The sequence below is a fragment of the Nannospalax galili genome, unplaced genomic scaffold (genome assembly GCF_000622305.1).
Source record: "Nannospalax galili isolate Female #2095 unplaced genomic scaffold, S.galili_v1.0 scaffold1368, whole genome shotgun sequence".
In the NCBI taxonomy this organism is placed as follows: Eukaryota; Metazoa; Chordata; class Mammalia; order Rodentia; family Spalacidae; genus Nannospalax; species Nannospalax galili.
In genome coordinates, this window is record NW_008358007.1 from 518,617 (window position 1) to 538,259 (window position 19,643).

General features: G+C 45.0%; 1 protein-coding gene across 1 annotated transcript in view; it reads left to right on the top strand.

Moving 5' to 3' along the window:
• The window catches only part of LOC103752361 (zinc finger protein 723), a 28,853-nt gene that overhangs the window by 3,029 nt on the left and 6,181 nt on the right, over window positions 1-19,643 (top strand). The window contains exons 2-4 of the mRNA XM_008856087.1: window positions 12,857-13,003; window positions 15,050-15,270; window positions 19,060-19,186. Of these exons, the coding sequence (XP_008854309.1) occupies window positions 12,857-13,003; window positions 15,050-15,270; window positions 19,060-19,186 (495 nt within the window). The remainder of the gene's footprint in view (window positions 1-12,856; window positions 13,004-15,049; window positions 15,271-19,059; window positions 19,187-19,643) is intronic.

A 19,643-nucleotide genomic window follows, 5' to 3' on the forward strand; every position in this document is an offset into this window, starting at 1 on the left:
TCTGCCAAGTGCTGGGATTAAAGTGCACCACCATGCCTGGCCGGGAAGTAATTTTTAAACATGCTTGTGGCTTCATAATGATCAGATATTTTTAGCTCATTAGCTAACTAGATTGCTGGTACTGGAAATACCACACACAACTGTGGCTGCAGCATATTTGATTCCATAGCTCAAAGAGGATTGTCAAAATTCCCACTTCCTCTGCCCACCCTCTACATTCCAGGACTGGACCTTGCTCCTAAGATAGAAGAGCACAAATTTCATGTCAATATTCTTGAATTTTTTTCATATTCTTTAAACTTTAATCTTTTTATTTTATGTGTGTGAATGTTTTGCCTGCTTGTATGTAAGTATACATGCATGGATTCCCTAGAATTGGAGTTACAGGTGGTTGTTAGCTGCCATGTGGGTGCTGGGAACTGACCCTCTGTCCTCTGAAAGAGCAGCCAGTACTCTTAACCACTGAGCCATTTCTCTGGCTCTTTGTAGTCTTAGAACTTTTATTTACACTAAAATGAAGTCCCATTGAATCACAATTTGAATGGAAGTTCTACAACAACAGACATCAACAAGAGGATCAGTTCTTTTTCAAGATCTGTTTTCTGAAGAATACTTTGATGGAAGGTCATAAAGAAATGAAATGGGTGTCCATTGACATTGCATGATCCATCCTTATGACCCATCCAATTCCTTCCTCCGCTCACATTTCACTTGAAGGGGAAATTGACTCCCTACCACCACATTTCTAGATTTGACCTCTCTCTAGCATCAGCTGATTCATGCTCATGGGTTCCCAAAGTCCAGTCACAATCAAAAGAAATTAATAGCTAACTAGGCAAATTATCAGGGTTGGGTCAGGGTTAGGTATATCAAAGAGAGAGGGTCACATGACCAGAATCATATACTTCTTAGTGCTTCATTAACCCCAGTGCCTTTTAGAGTCTGACTGAAAGGCCTGCCCTTCTCAGGACTATGATGAAATACTAGAGGTCATTAACTTAAAAAGAACAAAAATTTGGTTTTGGCTCATGGTTCCAGCCCTAGGGGACTCTGGCAAGGGGGATACATTATGGTGGGAGCATGGTTGCCGAGTGAACCAATCTGCTCACAAGCCAGGAAACAAAAGTGAGAGTAAGCAGCCAGAGTCCCACAATCCCCTTAAAGGGCACACCCCAGTGACCTAAAACCTTGGTATGAGGCCCCACTTCTCAAAGGTTGTGTCAGTTCCCAATGGCACCACCCTGGGGACCATGCCTTTAACACACAAGCCTTTGTAAAACATTTATCCCAAACCACAGCTCATAAATAATGCATTCACTGGCCAAAAGAAACAAGCTTTCCAAGAATTATTGAATGTCGAATCCAACTAATATTAACTGAAGTGTGGCATTGTAAAGTATAATTACAACATGTCATCGGCAAGCAGACTAGCTCCCTCCCCAGAAAGGCAAAAAACGAAGCAAAGACCCAGCGTTCTGCCTACTTCCAGTCAGACATCTGGTGGCCTAATGGTTGATCACACTAAAGTCACTTTCACCACAGAAAGGGCAATGATGTATCCTCAATGAAGTAGAAGCTGTTCTAGATTTAGATTTCGTTACCCTTGCACACCAGCCTTAGATCAACATCTGTGAATGTACCACACACCCTATATGCCATTCACATATACATGTAGCAGTTAACAATAGTCATGATTACATTGCATGGGATAGCTCACAACCACCTATAACTCCCATTCCAGGGGATCCAATAGCCTCTTCTGGACTCTACAGGCACCTGCATGCACATGGTTTATATACACACACTCAGGTACACATGCATACAAGTTAAAAAATAAACCTCAAGACTGTAGAGATGGCTCGGCAGTTAAGAACACTGACTGCTCTTGCAGAGGACCCCAGTTCAGTTGCTAAAACCCACATGGCAACTAACAATCATCCATAGCTCCAGTTCCAGGGGATCTGATGACCTCTTCTGACCTCCGTGGGCACTGCATGATACAGGTACACTTACATACATGTAGGCAATACACTCAGACACAGAAAAAAATGAAAGTAATGAATAAAAATTTTAAATAAACCTTAAACCCTAGATCTTCAGCCCCTTTGTAGTGGGGTGTGGTGACACTCACCTTTAATCTTAGCATGTGGGAGGTAGAGGCAGGCTGACCTCTGTTTGAGGCCAGTCTACATACAGAATTCTAGGCCAGGCAGGACTGCATAGTGAGACTCTATCTCAAACAAACAAACCCTTCAATGACACATAACAAGTGCATATTGTTCGGTTTAGGATGAGCTCAGGGTTGACTAGGAGGACAATGCTTCTCTTGACTGGGTCTGCTCATATATTTGGGGGTTGACTGGCTATCAGCTAACCTAGGCCTCAAGCATAGCATTTCAGCCTTTGTTTCTTTTCCTGTTGTGATAAAATTATCTGATCAAAGCCACTTTAAGGAAGAAAGGATTTACTTTATCTCATTGTCCAATCATGGTAGGGAAGTCAAGGCAGCAGGAGCTCAAAGTAGCTGGTCACATCTCATTCACTGTCAGAGAATAGGTATAAATACAAGCCAGTGCATGCCTCCACTGTCTCCCTTTTCTACAGTTCAGAGATCCCCTGTCTGGAGAACGGTCCCTCCCACAGTTAAAAATGGCTCTTTCCACATCAGTTAACATAATCAAGATATCCTCCCCCATAGGTATGCCAACAGGCCCATCTCCTAGTCACGTGACTCTAGTTCCTGTGAAGTTGGCAGCACTAATCATCTCACTTGAGTGGAAGATTTTTTTTTTAACCATAGTTTATTTTGTGTATGTGTAGGTATATATGCCACAGCACTTGTGTGGAGGTGAGATGACAACTTCAGAGAGTCCATTCTCTCTTTCCACCCTGTGGATCCTTGGAATCCAACTCAGGTCATCAGGCTTGGCTGCAAGTGTCTTTTACCCACTGAGCCATCTCACCAAGGTGGGAGATTCTTACCCATGTCAATCATTCTTCTGACAGGAAGCAGGTTTGTTTAGGCTCAGATTGGCTAGTGTCACCCTATCTGTTGGCTAAAGCAAGCCTTTTGGAATACTAAATTTTTTTTTTTGTATGTGTATGTGTGTATTGCCTGCATGTAGGTAAGTGCACCCGTGTCATGCAGTGCCCGTGGAGGACAGAAGAGGCTGTCGGATCCCCTGGAACTGGAGTTACTGACAGTTGTTAGCTGCCATGTGGGTGCTGGGATGTGAACCCGGTGTTCTGCAAGGACAGTCAGCATTCTTAACCTCCAAGCTGTCTCTCCAGCCCCGGAATAAGGAAATTCTCTACCTTTGGGAGAATTTCAAGCCCCTTACACAGGGTATAACTGTTAGAGGCATTTTTGGCATAGCTGGGGGAATAACCAACACATATCCCCTGCCTGAATTTCATTCTCCATGCCCTGAAATCTCTATCCAATAACGGGGAGGATTGTGGAAGACTCAGTCACTATCTTCAAGGAGGGCATACCACTCAATGGCATAGCTGGGGGAATAACCAACACATATCCCCTGCCTGAACTTCATTCTCCATGCCCTGAAATCTCTATCCAATAATGGGGAGGATTGTGGAAGACTCAGTCACTATCTTCAAGGAGGGCATACCACTCACAGAAGTTGAAGAGCTGTTCTGTCTGCTGGGAGATATGCACCTCCCTTTCTCCTGCAAATCTATATAGGTCCAAAAGCCAGGGCTGACTCACGCCAGTAATACTAGTACTTGGGAGGCTAAAGCAGGAGGAACAACGTGAGGTCCAGGCCAGCCTGAGCTACATAATGAAAACCTGTACCAAACCCAACCTAACCAAACCACAAACCTCAGCAAACCAAACATTTTTTCCCATTACGTCTTTACCCAGTCTGAAAATCTTCCCCGTTCCCTGTCATTGGGCCCTATCAATTTAGAAAGTTTACTACTTAAAGCGATTTTTCCACCAGGAGACCACAGTAGCTCCTTAGGACTACAAGTTGAGCCAGGCAGAGCACTTGCAGAGCGCTTGTCCGGCTGAGGACTACATTTCCCATTAGCCCCGCGCGCGGCGCCCGTAACTCCAAGGCACTTCACAGGCGGGAAACCGCGATGTGTGTGGCGCGCGAGCTTCTGGGATTTGTAGTCCAGTGGGCGGTGTCCTCTGGCTAAGGGGACTTGGGTTTGAAAGTCTTCCCGCGGCATTCCACTCCGGGTGACCACAGGCAGCGGAGCGGGGCGGTGAGTGCGGCTGGAGAGCGAGCGCGGGGATGAAGAGGACAGGGGAGAGGGCTCAGAGGCCAGGATGTCTGCATGTTTGCTGGGTCCCCTCCTTGTCACTTTGGGGGACAATGGTCTGGGGTGGGGGCCTTCTGCGAGGGAAGAGTGTGGCGGTACTTCAGGTCACCCTTTTCACTTTATGGAGAGTTGTGTGACCCCAGTTTGGAGGGTCTGGACCCCGAAATGTGTTTGACCGCTTCTTCCCTGAGTCAACTTGAAGTTCCATGGGTCTTGACTCTTGATTATGGCTGGCTCTGCATGGGTTGTTTGAGTTCTGCAGACCGACTGTTCTTGTGAAGGTGTGAGTTTGTGTGCGACGTTGTGGCTGTGTCTGTTTCTGTCTACTTGTGATCTGCGGTTGTGAGGTTTTCTGAGTTGGTGGCTGTGGTTTTGCTTAACTGTTCAACTGTGTGAATGTGGTAGAATGTGATTGTGTGAGCTTTTATCTGTCTGTCCAAGTGTGTACTTGTGTGTTGGGTGATATGTCTGTGGCTGGGCTGATTTTGTGTATCTAGTATTGTGTGCCATTGAGTGAATTTTTAAATTACATTTATTTATTTATGTGTGTGATACATGTGTGTCACAGCACATACATGTAGAGGTCAGAGGACAACTTAAGGGAGCCAGTTCTCTCCTTCCACCATGTGGGTCCCAAAGATCAAACTCCAGGCCTCAGACTTGGAAGCAAGTGCCTTTACCTGCTGTGTCATGTCATAGGCCCTGGATAGTGAGTTTGTAGTGTGCCTAACAGAGGGTGTTTATATGTGTTTGGGAATCTGTGTGGTTGAATGGATTTGGGTGTAACTAGACTGTGGAAATTTGTGTCATCTGGGTTTGTGTAGTTTGGAGAGTTGCATCTCTGTTTGCATCAGATTCTGTGCGATTGGGTGGTAATGTACATTTGAGTGCATGTCTGTTTGCTTATATGAAGGTGAGGGTGCTGGTTTATTCACATTGGAGTTGGTATATGTGATCAGATGAGTTTGGTCACTAGCACATTTGTGCGGTACTTGGACATCTATTAGCTAATCTTGTGGGTACCCAAGGCAAGGTCAAACTGGACAAGACATTTCACCACTGCCCAGTGGCCTGTGGCCAGTGTGAAGCCCTGGATGATTTCAACCCAGGCCCGGAGAAGAGTCCAACAGCCCTGTTCAGATACAATGTCCTGCACTAGGACTGAGATGCTTATGGGGATAAATGGGAACAGTGTAGCCACAGGGCCTTGGAAGGGACCAGAGAGAGGTGCCCGCCCTACTGGGTTGTGCCTGCTGGCCTCAGGCCACAGGGCAGAATACAGGGAGTGGTGAAGGGTGGACAGGGTCCCAGACTGGGACTGAGGAGTTTCTGAAACATGGAGCAACCAAGTCCCTAGACACCAGGAGGAGAGAAAACAGGAAACTGAGGAAACTAGAGCTGGCTTGAAGGAGGGGACTCACATCGAACTCGAATCAGGACACAAAGCCAGGCATTGTGAGGAGGAATCTAGAAGCAAGAAAGTCAGTCCTTGAGACTTGTTAGTCCAATGGGCCAGGAGGACACAGCCTCCAGGACACTAGAGAGGTCAGTTGGGAAGCAGAGGAATGGTTGTTCACTCGCTCTGATGGGATCATCTCACAGGGATGATTTTAGAGGAAGACCCCTTAGAGGAATTCGGCTGTGTGTGGAGCAGTGGGGGAGCTCAGGAGGCATTTGGGGGTCCACCCAGGACATGTATGAAGATGGATGAGAGGGGTGCTTGGAAAAGACTCCGAGTGCATAAGGTGAATGCACATTGGTGCCCAGTTGTGGGTGAGGGCAGGAAATGTCACTTGACAGGGGTGACCACTGGAATGGGTCCCCATGTGAGGCTGAGTTGGGCCTTAGGGTTGACCAGTGGGAGGTCTGGCTGTCAGGAGAGTGACTGGAAGTTCTAGAGTGTTCATCTGTAGATGGTATATGTGCATGACCACGCCTGAATAGAATTGCAGGGGTCTCAGAGGTTATAGATAGGTCAGTGGGCCAATTCCTCAGTTTCCCTGGAGTGGTGAGGTACAGATGAATCTGTGTCCGTGTGCTGGAGTGTCCTCAGTCTTTATTGGAAAATGTATTTCCAAGGCCTAAAATTTTCTCCAAGTTTGAAGCAGTGTCTACTTGTATGTGTGAAGCTCTGCCAGGGCAGGGTGTCTCAGGGGCTTTACACAGGCCTGCAAGGCAGAGGCTGTGCCTGAGAATTCTTCTTTTTTTATTGATGAGATTTGTTCTTTGACAATTTCATAATGTAAATAGCGCATTCTGTTTATTCTAACCCCATCCTCCCCTCTCTTCCTCCCCCTTGTTACCCCTCCCCCACTTGTCCCTATAGGTCCTTTTTCCATTTTCTTGTCTGTTTTGTTTCGTGGCCCACTGATTTTTAACCAGGACCTCTGTGTGGCCACAAGTTTGCAGCCATCCACTGGAGACTGGTGGGCTTACCGTTTGGTACGCAACCAAAGGTAATAACTGTCTCTCCCCACAGACTCCATTAGTTGCCAATAGTTCAGCGGGAGGAGTAGGGACTCATAAGCCCCTGCTGGACCTATGTTGGCTGTTGACAGACACAGTCTTGTGCAGTGCCTTTGAATTCTTGAGAGTCTGTGATCATATATATATGATTGTATAGGAGACTATGTGGCAGTCTGTGAAGAGTGTCACCTCATGTTAGGGGACATTGTGTATCTGAGGAACCTGCTGAGATCCAGCCTCTGTTCTCTAACCACCAGCCATGGGAACCTGGTTCATATCTGCTGGGCAGAAGCATAAAATTCTGTGGCCTGCAGATCTACTTCCTCAACAGCCATTTGCTTTTGGCCAGAGGCTGCATGCACAGGAAAGGCTGGGGAAGAGCACGGGTACACGTGGTCCCACCGAAGCCCTTAACGACAGGGACATGGTGCTGGGAAGCCGAGGCCAAAGTGGAGGAAGAGAGTTCTGGACCTTCCGGGTCTAATGGCACTGAAATTGAAACTGGTAGCTAAGAAGTGTATACCGTCTCCAACACCATTTATTTTTTTGACATTCATGAAGCATTGAATCCTCATATGTTTTTTAAAGATTTATTACTTTTTAATCATGTATATGCATGTGTCTATGGGTGGGTTTGCACTCGTGATAGTGTAGTAACTGGAGTCCAGAGAGTGCTTTCTCTTAGCCACTGAGCTGTCTCCCCAGTCCCTGAATCCTCATATTCAATTATTTTTTTTAATTATTTCATTGTGTGTGTATGATGTGTGTGTGTATACGTGCATTCATGCATATTTGTATGTGAGGACATGCATACTGCAGGTGTCCATGTGGAGGTCAGAGACAATCTTGGGCGCCGGTTCTCACCTTCTAGCTTGTTTTCGAGGCAGGGTCTCTTGTCTGCTGCAGTTCTGTGTACGCGGGGCTAGCTGACCTGTGAGCTTCCTGGGAGTCCATCTCTACCTTTTACTTCACCTGAGGAGTGGAAAACATCCACTCGCCACCATGTCTGGCTTTTTACATGGGTTCTGGGAATCTGAACTCAGGTTATTAGCCTTGCACAGCTTTTACCCACTTAGCCATCTCCCTAATCTGGCTAATCATTTTCTGTTCTCTTTTTTTTTTTGTAGTAAAACGTATAGAAAGGTTAAACATCCTGTCCAGTACTCAATTTATCAGTTAAAATACATATACCGATATAAATTTGAGCTTCAGATAAACAGTAAATTACTGTTTAGCCATTATCAAATATTATATAGGATGCACACACACATGTGTACTTAAAAACAACTTATTCCATATATTTTAAAATAGTTATTTGGGGCTGGGGAATAAAAAGTAAAGAAAGAGGGACTGGAGAGATGGCTCAGTGGTTAAGAGCACTGGCTGCTCTTGCAGGGGACCTGGGTTCGATTCCCAGGACCCACATGGCAGCTAACAACCATCTGTAACTCCAGTTCCCAGGGGAATCCGACACTCTCTTCTGATTTCTGCGGGCATGGCATGATACAGATGCACTTATGTACATGCAGGCAGTACACTCATATGCATAAAATAAAAATAATAAAATATTTTTAAAAGGTGTAGAAAGGATAAACAGTCAATACTCAAATTATGGGTTGAAATTCAGAATACCCATTTAAATTTGAATTTCAGATAAAGAGTAAATTATGGTTTAGTAATTATCAAATATTATGTGGGGGCACACATATATGTGTATTTAAATACAACTTATTAAATATATTTTTAAGTATTTTGGGGTGCTGGGGAGATGACACAGCCAGTAATATCCCTGCTGTTCAAGCTCATGAGGACCTGAGTTCTATCCCTAGTACCCACATAAAATCCAGGCATAGTGGCATGTACTTATAAACCAAGTGCTGAAGAGACAGGAGAATGCCTGGGACTTGGCCAGCTAGCCTAGCTGAATCAGTGAATTCCAGGTTCTAGTGAGAGACTGTTTTGTTTTGTCTAAATAGTATTTCATCAGTTCTTTGAGATTTTTCATACAGCATATTTTGATCATATGTAGACACTATCTCTCCCATCCCATCAGATCTACTCCCTCCTCTCTACCCGCAACTTCATGTCCTCTATTTTTTAAAGGCTTTTTGAGTCTAGTGTTCCCCAAATGCTCTTGGGTGTGGGTCCATCCCCTGGACCCCGGTCAACCTACCTGATGTCCTGTTCCAGAAAACAAGGTGGACAGCTCCTAAAAAATGATACCAGAGGTTGCCCTCTGACCTTCACATGCACACACATGCACACACATGTATACACATAGACATACATTTTTTCATAGGCATGCCTTAAATAGCAGTTAGAGATATATCTATAATTGAAAATTATTATTCTGCTTACCCGAAACTTCACTGTTTTCCATGCACTTTTATTTATCCTGTCTGGCAACTATATCCCTGAGGCCTCACTGCTAGAGAGAGTGGTCAGCTGGGAATCACACTGCCTTCACCCCCAGGCAGACCAACTCAAGTCTGTACGTCTTCACTTCCAGTAATATTTAGGGGGAGGCCGGGGAGTTCACAGTAGAGTCGTGTTACAACCACCCTTGCTGCAGAGTTAACTTTTCCCCATGTGGTGTGAGGATAAGAGGCTCACGGATCGGTCCATCCATCTTCATGGAAGTCCTGAAAAGGAATTGTATAATGCTCCCATTTCAGAGTCAGGGGCACTCAGGAAAGATGAAGCAGGCTTATTTGCTCAAGGTCTGGATGAAGAGTATTAGTATTTTTCTTTATTTTAATCAAATACTGGGCTCAGGGTGTAGCTGAGTTGGTAGAGCATGCATGAAGTACTGAGTTCGATCCCCAGCACTGCATAAACTGGGCATGGGCGGTACATGCCCATATTCCTTGCACTGGGGAGGCAAAGGCAGGAGGCTCAAAAATTTAAGGTCATTCTTGGCTATATCAAGTGTAAGGCTAACCTGAAATACAAGAAACTGTCTCACAGACAAAAAACTGGGAGGGGCTGGAGAAATGGCTCAGCCTTGCAAAGGATGAGACTAGCATTTGGATCCCCAGAACCCACATAAAAGTCAGGAGGGGGTGGGGAATGAGAGACGGATAATTCCCAGAGTAAGTTATCTAGCAGACTAGCCAAAGCTGTGTGCTCTGGGTTCAGTGAGAGACCCTTCCTCATTATATAAGGTAGAGAACAATCAAAGAAGACTCCTCACATCAACTTTGAGGTTCCATACACATACACACACATGTGCACCCCCACATATGCAAAGATGCACACAGACACACAGCACATGCACACACACACACACACACACACACACACACGCAAAAAAGAAGGGAAAGATGGTGTTTTGTAGGCAGGCTATAAACAAGCATTTGACTCACAAGTCTGGAGTCTGAATGTTGAAAAATATGGTCAGGTTCCCAGCAAGGTCCCTCTTAGCTGCGTTGTCTTATGGTGGGAATGTGTGTGTGTGTGTGTGTATCTCTTTGTGAGTCTCTCTCCTTCTCCTTCTAAAGAGGACTGCATGGGCCAGCAAAATGTCTCACTCTGTAAAGGTGCTTGCTGTCAAACTGGTGGCCTGAGTTCAACTCCCAGGGACCCACGTGGTGGAAGGAGAGAACTCACTCCAACAAGTTGTTCTCTGACCTACACACATGTGCTGTGGCGAATGGCCACCCCCCAAAAAAATTAAATAGATAAAAAAATAATTTAAATGGCAAAAATAGGGACTGGAGAGATGCCTCAGTGGTTAAGAGTACTGGCTGCTCTTGCAGAGGACCCGGGTTCAATTCCCAGCACCTATACAGCAGCTAACAACAATTCATAACTCCAGTTCCAGGGGATCTAATGCCTTCTTCTGACCTTCATGGTCATTACACGACATGGGTGCACTCACATACATGCAGGCAATACACTCATACACATAAAATAAAAATAAATAAAATGTTTAATAAAATAAAGTAAAATGACAAAAATAAAGAGGATTTCATGATGTGGCTCCACTGCAATCGAATCATTTCCATAAAACCCCAAGTCTAAACACTGTAGTCCGTTTCCACCCTCTTGATACTTTTTACCTAGCACTTTGGGGCTTAAAGTCCACCACAGGTTTGGAGAGGGCCAGTAATAGAGCTGCAATTTGGACATGGAGTTTTAATACATCACTGTAGAGCAGGGTTAGAATGACAGGGGAATTTGAATGCTTATTAAGAGCTGTCTTTACTGAGTGCTGGCTGTATTCCAGGCACCAGAGGCTGATTTGATTTATAGAGTTTTCCCTAACACTTTCATATTCATAATGAGCCATCTCAAAGAGGAAATTCCCAAAGAGGCATGTTTTTATTTGATACATGTGCTATAATAAATTATGAGTGTGTTCAAGGCTGAAGCAAAGAGAAATTCTTTTATTGGTAGCGAAGGGAGAAATCTGGAGTTGGAGAGATGGCTCAGTGGTTAAGAATGCCTCCTGCTCTAAGAGAGGACCCAGGTTCCGTTCCCAGCATCCATGTTGGGCAGCTGACAACTGCCTGTAACCCCAGCTCTAAGGGAATCCAGTGCCCCCTTCTGGCCTTTTCAGGTACTACGTGCATGTGTGCATACATAAGTGCACACACACACTCAGACAGACATGTAAAAAAAACTAAGACAAGGGAGAAATTGATGTATGCTCCTCAGGTACAAAGGTCTTTGGTTTTGGAGCTCTGAGGGAGGAGTTAGCACCCCTCATTGTAAGAAAGTATTCTGTCAGAGCATGTCAGGATGTTAAAGATAAAAATTCATTACAGAAATATGTGCCCATGTGCAAGGTGTGTACAGTGTGTGGTGTGTGTGGGGGTGTGGGACAAGAAGGAATTTCTTATGAGGTTTCAGAAAACCCTTCAAAAAGCTTATCTCTACCCAAGCCATGAGTCCTTTTTCCTCTATGACTTCCTGGTTTTCATGTTGTTAGGGTGGGACCAAAGATATTTTGGATCTCATCTTGGGATCAGCAAATTCCATACTTTTTTTCTTTGATCCTCCTGCCTCAGCCTCCCAAATGTCTGGGATTACAGGACTAAGCTAGGCTTCTGCCTTTCTTTCTTTCTTTCTTTCTTTCTCTCTCTCTTTCTTTTATATTTATTGAGAGAAAGAGAGAGAGAAAGAGGAGAGGGAGAGAGAGAGAGAGAGAGAGAGAGAGAGAGTTGGTCAGAGGACAATTTGTAAAAGTTGGTTTGGTTCTCTCCCATGATGTGGGCCACAGGAATCAAACTCAGGTCATCAGGCTTGGTGGTAAGTTCTTTTATTCACTGATCCATCTTACCAGCCCCTTTCTTTCTTTTTTTTCCTGATTAATTAATTTTTAAAATGTGTATCAGTGTTTTGCCTGCATGTATGTAAGTGCACCCATGCATTCAGTTCCGGAAGAAACCAGAAGAAGATGTCAGGTCCCCTTGGAAATGGAGTTGCAGATGGCTGTTAGCTGCCAGGTGCTAGGAACTGAACCTGGGTTCTCAGAAGAGCAGTCAGTGCTCTTAACCATTAAGCCATCTCTTCCAGTCCTTCCCCCATTTTTAACTTTTAAAATTTCTTTTATTTTTATATATTTTTTCAGTCTTTTTGAAACAGGGTCTCCCTATAGTCACAGCTGGACTGGAACTCACTGTGTAGACCAGACTGATCTCAATCTCACAGCGATCCACCTGCCTCTGCCTCCCGAGTACCAGGACTAAAACCATGTACCACGGTGCCCAGCCTGTCTTTTTCTTAAACATAGACTCTGTTGGGTCAGTGAGATTGTTTATCAGGTAAAGGCACTTGATACCAACCCTGGCGATCTAAAATTGATCTCTGGAAACCACATGGTGGAAGGAGAGAACAGACTCCTGAAAGTTGTCTTCCAATCTGCACAAGTGCACTGTGGCACACTCCCCCAAAATGTTAAAAATTTTTTAAAAAGAAGTGAGACCCCATCCCAACTTTGGATTCCACAGCCACTGGCTCTTGCCAAGCATGGCACCATGCCGGACACTCCACTGACCATCCTGTTGACCTTCTAGGAGAGTCCTGGCTGACATTGCTTTCCAGTTAAGGTCATGGAGCATTGACGAGGTAATGTCTCCTGTCTGAGACCACCCAGCTGCGGAGCTCAGAATTCGAAACCAGACCATCCGGCTCAACGGCCCTTACCTAGTCAACTTCACAGTATTTCACACAACACTTCAATTTCTCATCATGAAGAGAAAGAGGACCTCATCAAGGAAGACTGAGTCCTGGCACGATCCAGGTGAGAGGCTCAAGGTTTGGGAAAATGTAAGCCTGATTATGGCACAAGTTTAGTCTCGAGCGCCTCCTTCACGTCCAAATTTCTGCCCCTGGAATCCTCCTGGGATAGAAAAGGTTGAGTGGAATACCCAAGATATTAGACCACACAGATAAGGGTGTGTCTTCAGAGCTAGCAGTCTCCCAGGTTCCTTATTGAGACCTAGAAACTATATCTTGGCCAGCATCATATGCAACTGCTATGTGAAGGGACTGCGGGATCATAGACGGCAGTGGTGATGACAGCCAACAGGAGGAGCTGTTCTAGTTTGGCTCTGATGCTGTGATAAAACACTGACCAAAAGCAATTTAGGGGAGGTAAAGGTTTGTTTAGCTTACACTTCTGGGTCACAGTCCCTCACTGAGGGAAGCCAAGGCAGGAACCATGCTTAGCTGGCGTACTTGCTTTTTAAGATTTTATTTTGTATTTTATGTGTGTGAGTGTTTTGCCTGCTTATATGCCTGCAATGTCCACAGAGGCCAGAAGAAGACATTGGATCCCCTGGAACTGGAGTTAGGATTGTTGTTAGCTACAACCTGGGTGCTGGGAAGTGAACCAGGGTCCTCTGCAAGAACAGACAGTGCTCTTAACCTCTGAGCCATCTCTCCAGCCCCTTAGTGTTAGTTTTAAGGTCAAGAGTGAACTCAAACTCTGAGAACCCCGTTCCTTCGGCTGTCTCATGGAACCGTGCTCCAGAGTTTTATTTTTATACGTATTTTTATTGAAGCAGTCTTTCCGGCAGCAATTTTGGAAGTGGAAGCTAGGATCCGCCCTTATCAGAGAATCTTGCCTTCTGATCTGTAGGTCGAAAACATCACACACACACACACACACACACACACACACACACACACACACTGTCAAGCAGACTTCTCAGTTAGTCCCACTTTTTACAATGAGAATACCACACCTATTTCAGAGTTTTGATATGATAATCAGGTGCCCCCTCATTCATTCACTCTCTTAGAGGGTGGATGGCAAAGTGGGGTCCTGAGAGATTAAGGTCAGGTGTCCAAGTCAGAAGAGCACAAGGCTCAGTGAGCTTGTTTACATTATAAACAGAAGCTTTTTGGTGCAAGGTTAAAAGTCATAGTCCAGATTCTGTCCATATTGTAAAAGAAGTCATCCAACATTTCTCTCTCTCTCTCTCTCTCTCTCTCTCTCTCTCTCTCTCTCATCTGTCTTTAATTGGTCTCTTTTAACATTCACTTTGATTTTTTTAGCATCTTGCACAATTTCCCCTTTATCCTGGTTTGGCAGGGTACATTGGGACTAGTGTGGAAACGTAAATCTGAATGACCTCTCATAAATTTCATTTGACCATAGTATTTCACAGCATGAATGGACCCATCTCTCAAGTGTTCATTGTGGGTTCCTTCCCAGGTTTTACCTATTTCTGAGCAGTCATATATAAGCCTTTGTGCAAACATACATTGCCCTAACCACTGTCATTGTACCCCCAGCCTGGATGACATTCAACAATCTCTCTCTCTCTCTCTCTGCCATGGCACACATGTGGAGGTGAGAGAACTTACAGAATTCAGTTCTCTCCCTCTACTTCACATTTAAAGGTAATGTTGTCTGTCCTCAACTATCTAGATCTTTCCACGGAGGAAGCGTGTTCCAGTTACTCATGCTGTCTCAGAAATCTTTCTATTCATATGACCAGGAACTTGTGTATGCATCAGTTTTATATACATTATTATATATTTTTCATAATGCATAACAAATATATGAAAAGTGTATGTGGATGTATATTACTATGTAGAGATAGATATCTAGGTATGCTTTTCATACACATGTGGTGGCTTACTTTGTAAACCATTCAGGCTTTTGTTTTATGTTTTCTAGAGTTGTTCTGAAAAATCAAATACATGCCTGGAGCACAGTACATACTCATACATGTACATTAGCTCTTGTCAGTTCTTTCCTCACTAAAGTTTTATTACAAATGGGTTTTCCAACTCTTAAAAGCCAGAATGACTTCATGACTCCCTGTTCCTCCACCAGCTCCATCTTCAAGGAACCATAATCAGACACGAAACCGCTCCAAGTATCACAATCAGACACCAAACCAGCTCTCAAAGAATTCCAATCAGACACCAAACCGGGCCTCTAAGAACTGCAATCAGACTCCAAACCAGCTCTCAAAGAATCCAAACCAGACACCAAACCAGCCCTCAGAAGAAAACGAAAGCATGTCAGCCACACCCCTACCAACATGGTGCAAGGTAAGGTGTTTCTCGCTTTGACCAAAGGCTAGCTTGGTTTGGAAAAGGTGGGGATAGTCCCGTCCCTCCTGCCCAGGTCAGGTTCTGCCTTGCAGATACTGCACTAATACAAGAGGACAATCAGGGCCACTTTTAGGTTCTTAGTCTCATTCATAAAAGAATTTAAGAATGGACTCCAACAGAAGCGTTAAGACAGTTTTAGTAGAATTTAAGGAAAATTCCACAGGGCAGGCAAGACATAAATCTCAGCAACTGCCTTGAGGAGGAGAGAAGGAAATAAAAATCCATAAAACCATGCCTGTTTAGAGCCGGCCTGGAGACCAGACACATGGCAGACCAGAAACAACATGGTGGGGAGGGGAATGGAGCTTTAGAGGGAAGGTAAAGAAATACAAGATGTTGGGGCATCCCAGAGTGTTAAGGAAAGCATGGTTAGGAAAGGGAGATAAAGAAGAAAAGATGCTGGATGTGGTGGCACACACCCTTAATCCTGGTACTCAGGAGGCAGAGGCCAGCGGATATCTGTGAGATGGAGGCCAGCCTGGTCTATGTAGGCTGGTTGGAGCTAAGGAGAACCTGCCAAACAAAAAGAAGAAGAGAACTTCGAAGAGCTCATGTCTGTGACTGGGTTTGTGAGCACTGCACTAAAGAGCTGGATTTTGGATTGGAAAAGTTCACCACCTCATTTACACATGAGGTATTTTGCCTGTCTATTTATTGTGACTTTAAGTGAACCCAGCCTTCCTAGGGGTGACCCTATGCCCAAGTGACTGACCCAGCAAAACTGCGAAGTTGGGTCTTCATCCAGACTAGAGATTTCAATTCACTCAACCAGAGTTTTCCCAAGTGGCTTCCTGCCACTATAATAGCACCTTTAAGAGACCCTTCCTGTGCTCAGGGCTGATTTTCTGTAGAGATATCACCACTCATTCCTAATTCCTGTCTCTGATTTGATGAAACCAACTTCATCATTCTCTTCCTTCAGTTTGTTTCATTTTTCTGTTTATAAAGATTTATTTTCTTTTTAATTATGTGTCTGTGCATGGATATGTACACCACATGTGTGCAGTACCCACAGAGGCCAGAAGAGGGAGTCAGATCCGTAGAGATGGCGTTACAAGGCAGTTGTGAGCCACCTGATGTGGGTGCTGAGAATCTAACTAGGGGGCCTCTGAAAGAGCAGCAAGCACTCTTAACTGCTGAGCTGTCTTTTCAGCCCTTGCTTCATTTTCTGTAGAGCAGTTATAACTACCTGGAAATATACCATGAATTTACTTGTTCATCCCCTGTCTGCTCTTCTTCATCTGTCTGTGGTTGACTGACATATTGTTTTAGTTACTTTTCTGGTGCTGTGATAAAACCCCATGACCAAGGCAATTTATAGAATGAAGAGGATTCCATTATCTTCCCCAAACAGTGCCACCAACTGGGACCAAGTATTCAAAGACTTGGAGCCTATGGGGGACATTCTCAACAAATGTGATGATTGGTGGACCCTGAAAAGTTGGGGGGGTTGTGGTTTCAAGGGGGAAACTGAGGCAGATTGTCCTTTTGGGCTGTTAACACCATGGACAGGCAGTCAGCAATGTGGTCAGGGCTCTGAGGAGAGTTCAAGCCCATGAGGCAGAGTTAGGGGCAGGGGCCCTTCTTACAGATATCAAAGGAAGGGGGAGGTTTCACAGCAGGACTCCACCACCAGGCTGTCCCTGATTCCAGGGTGTGTGTGTTGGGGTTTTGGGGAAGGGATATGGGACTCCTAGGGTGCAGTGGAAGAAGACAATCTATTTGAGGTCTATTGATTATACCCATAATGCTCTGATGTCCTAGAGCCTGGCAACCTGAGGTACTACACTTCCCTGGGGAAGTGAGGATAGTAGGTACCCCATTTACCTAGGGAGTCTGATGGGGTTAGAGGTTCACTGACAGGGAGTTTGCCATTTCCTTTACAGAAGAAAGAGGCTGCTGCAACTTCTCATTTCTTCACCTATATTTAACCAGTTCATCTCCATAACAACCCCAAAAGATAGGTTAGTTATCCTTGTTGTAGATCCTACAAAACCATCATCACAGAGAGCTTCAACCAGTTGTCCAAGACCACACAGGTAGTAAGTAGCCAAGCTAGGCTTCAACTCCAGGAAGTCTGGTGGCTGGCTCTATGTTCCTAACTATCACTGGTGTCTACCACACAGATAGGTAAACTGGGAGATTCCCAAATGGACAAACAACTGATGTGCAAGACCTTCTTCCAAATGTTGCTGTTTCCAACAATCCATAACATTCATTCATTCATTCATTTACATTTTTAATATATTTATAATGTGCCTGCTGCAGTTTGCTGTTGCCACAGCTGTGCTGTGTAACAAACATCCTTAAAACTTCAGGCATGCACATCAACAAGGGAGAAGTTAGATGACTCATTTCTATGTCTGGGACAATCTGGTTGTTAATTCATCTAAGCTAGCTTCTCTGGGATCCTGAAGGATTTGACTGCAACTCTTTCATACTCAAGAAGGCTAATCACCTAGCACCAACAGGGGCACAGCAAGAACAGTGTTGATTATCATGCATTTTAAAAAGATGATTGTTTTAATTGTGTATATGGGGGGGGTCAGTAGGGCATGTGAACACCATACTGTGTATGTACATGTGTATGCAGTACCTAAACAGGCCAGAAGAAGGTATCATCTCTCCCTGGAGCTGGGGTTACAGATGGTTGTGAGCCAATTGAGTTAAGTACTGGGAACTGAACTTGGGTCCTATGGAAAAGCAATAGGTGCTCTTGAACTACTGAGCCATCTCTCTAGCCCCTGATTATCAAGCTAGTTTTAAAGCTTTTGCTTATGTCACAGATACCAGTAACCCACTAGCCAACCCAAGGCCATTAACCAAACCAGGTTCAGAATGGGAAGGCACTGCATGGTCACACTATCCCAGTGTCATTTCTGTTACTGTGATAAACACCCTGACAAAACGCAGCTGAGGTGAGGGTCTATTTAGCTCATAATGTCGAGTTACAGTCTGTTACTGTGGGCAAGTCAAGGCAGGAACGTAAAGGATCACATCCTCAGGGAAGAGTAAAGAGACAGGAAGGCACCCACACTGCCTGCTTTTGTAACATTCAGCTAGCCTTCACTTACCCATATACAGTCCAGGACCCAGCTCCTAGAATGGTGCTGCCCATGTTCAGGGTGGGTCTTCCCACCTTAATTAACTCAGTTAAGACAATCTCCCACAAGTCAACCTGATCTCATTGAGACTCTTTTTCTTCTGGCCTCCACAGGCACCTGCATACACAAGGTACGACACACACACACACACACACACACACACACACACACACCCCAAACAAAAATAACAAAAAACTAGACAAAAACAGAGGTTGGAGAGATAACTCAGTGGTCAAGAGCACTGGCTGCTCTCAGAGGACCCAGGTTTGGTTTGCAGCACCCACATGGTGGCTAACCACCACCTATAACTCCAGTTCCAGGGGATATGACCCCTTCTTATGGCAGCTCTGAGGACATCAGGCCTGCAAAATACATATACACATAAACTAAAATACAAGAACAAAAAAACAAAGCCCAAATGAACCAACACACACACACACACACACACACACACACACACACACACAGACACGGCAAAGAGCTACCAAGGCCATCTCTGTAGTCTGCCACCATGTAAAATTCTGAACACAAGCCAAATTCCGATCTCTTTGCACCTCTTCTTCTGGGCCAAGGGAAAGAGAAAACCACATGTGTGAACAGGGGTGGGGCTTTGGTGTTTTAGGAACCGGTGGTCTTCAAAGATGTAGCTGTGTACTTCAGCCAGAAGGAGTGGCAGCAGCTGGAGCCTGCTCAGAAGGATCTGTACAAAGAAGTGATGCTGGAGAACTATGAGAACCTGGCCTCCTTGGGTGAGGACCCCCTCTCTGCCGTTTGTTCTGGGCCGCGGAGAACCTGGGGATCTTGATTCTGACAGAACATGATCTTTACACAAGCTTTGGATGCATGAACTCTGCCCTAAGACTGAAATAGGACATTGGAACATGGATGCTCAGGGCTTTATCCTATATAAACGGGTGCTGCACACATCCTGCTCCTCCAGAAGTTCAAGTTTTTAATTGCTTGCAGAAGGAAAGGAAGAACGTATTGGAAATAGGTGCCCCGCCTACCAATTCCTGACCTTCACTCTGATTGGTCTGGCTTAAGTCACATGAACATAGTTAAGCCAATCCTGATGGCCAGTGGGTCCAGGAATGGGTTGATTAGGTGGTTTGTTCTGATGTCAGTGAGGTGGACTCAGTTTCTTGAGAACTACGTAGCTCCTCCTCTATAGACATCTGAACCGGGGGTGGGGGGATGGTGGGGTGG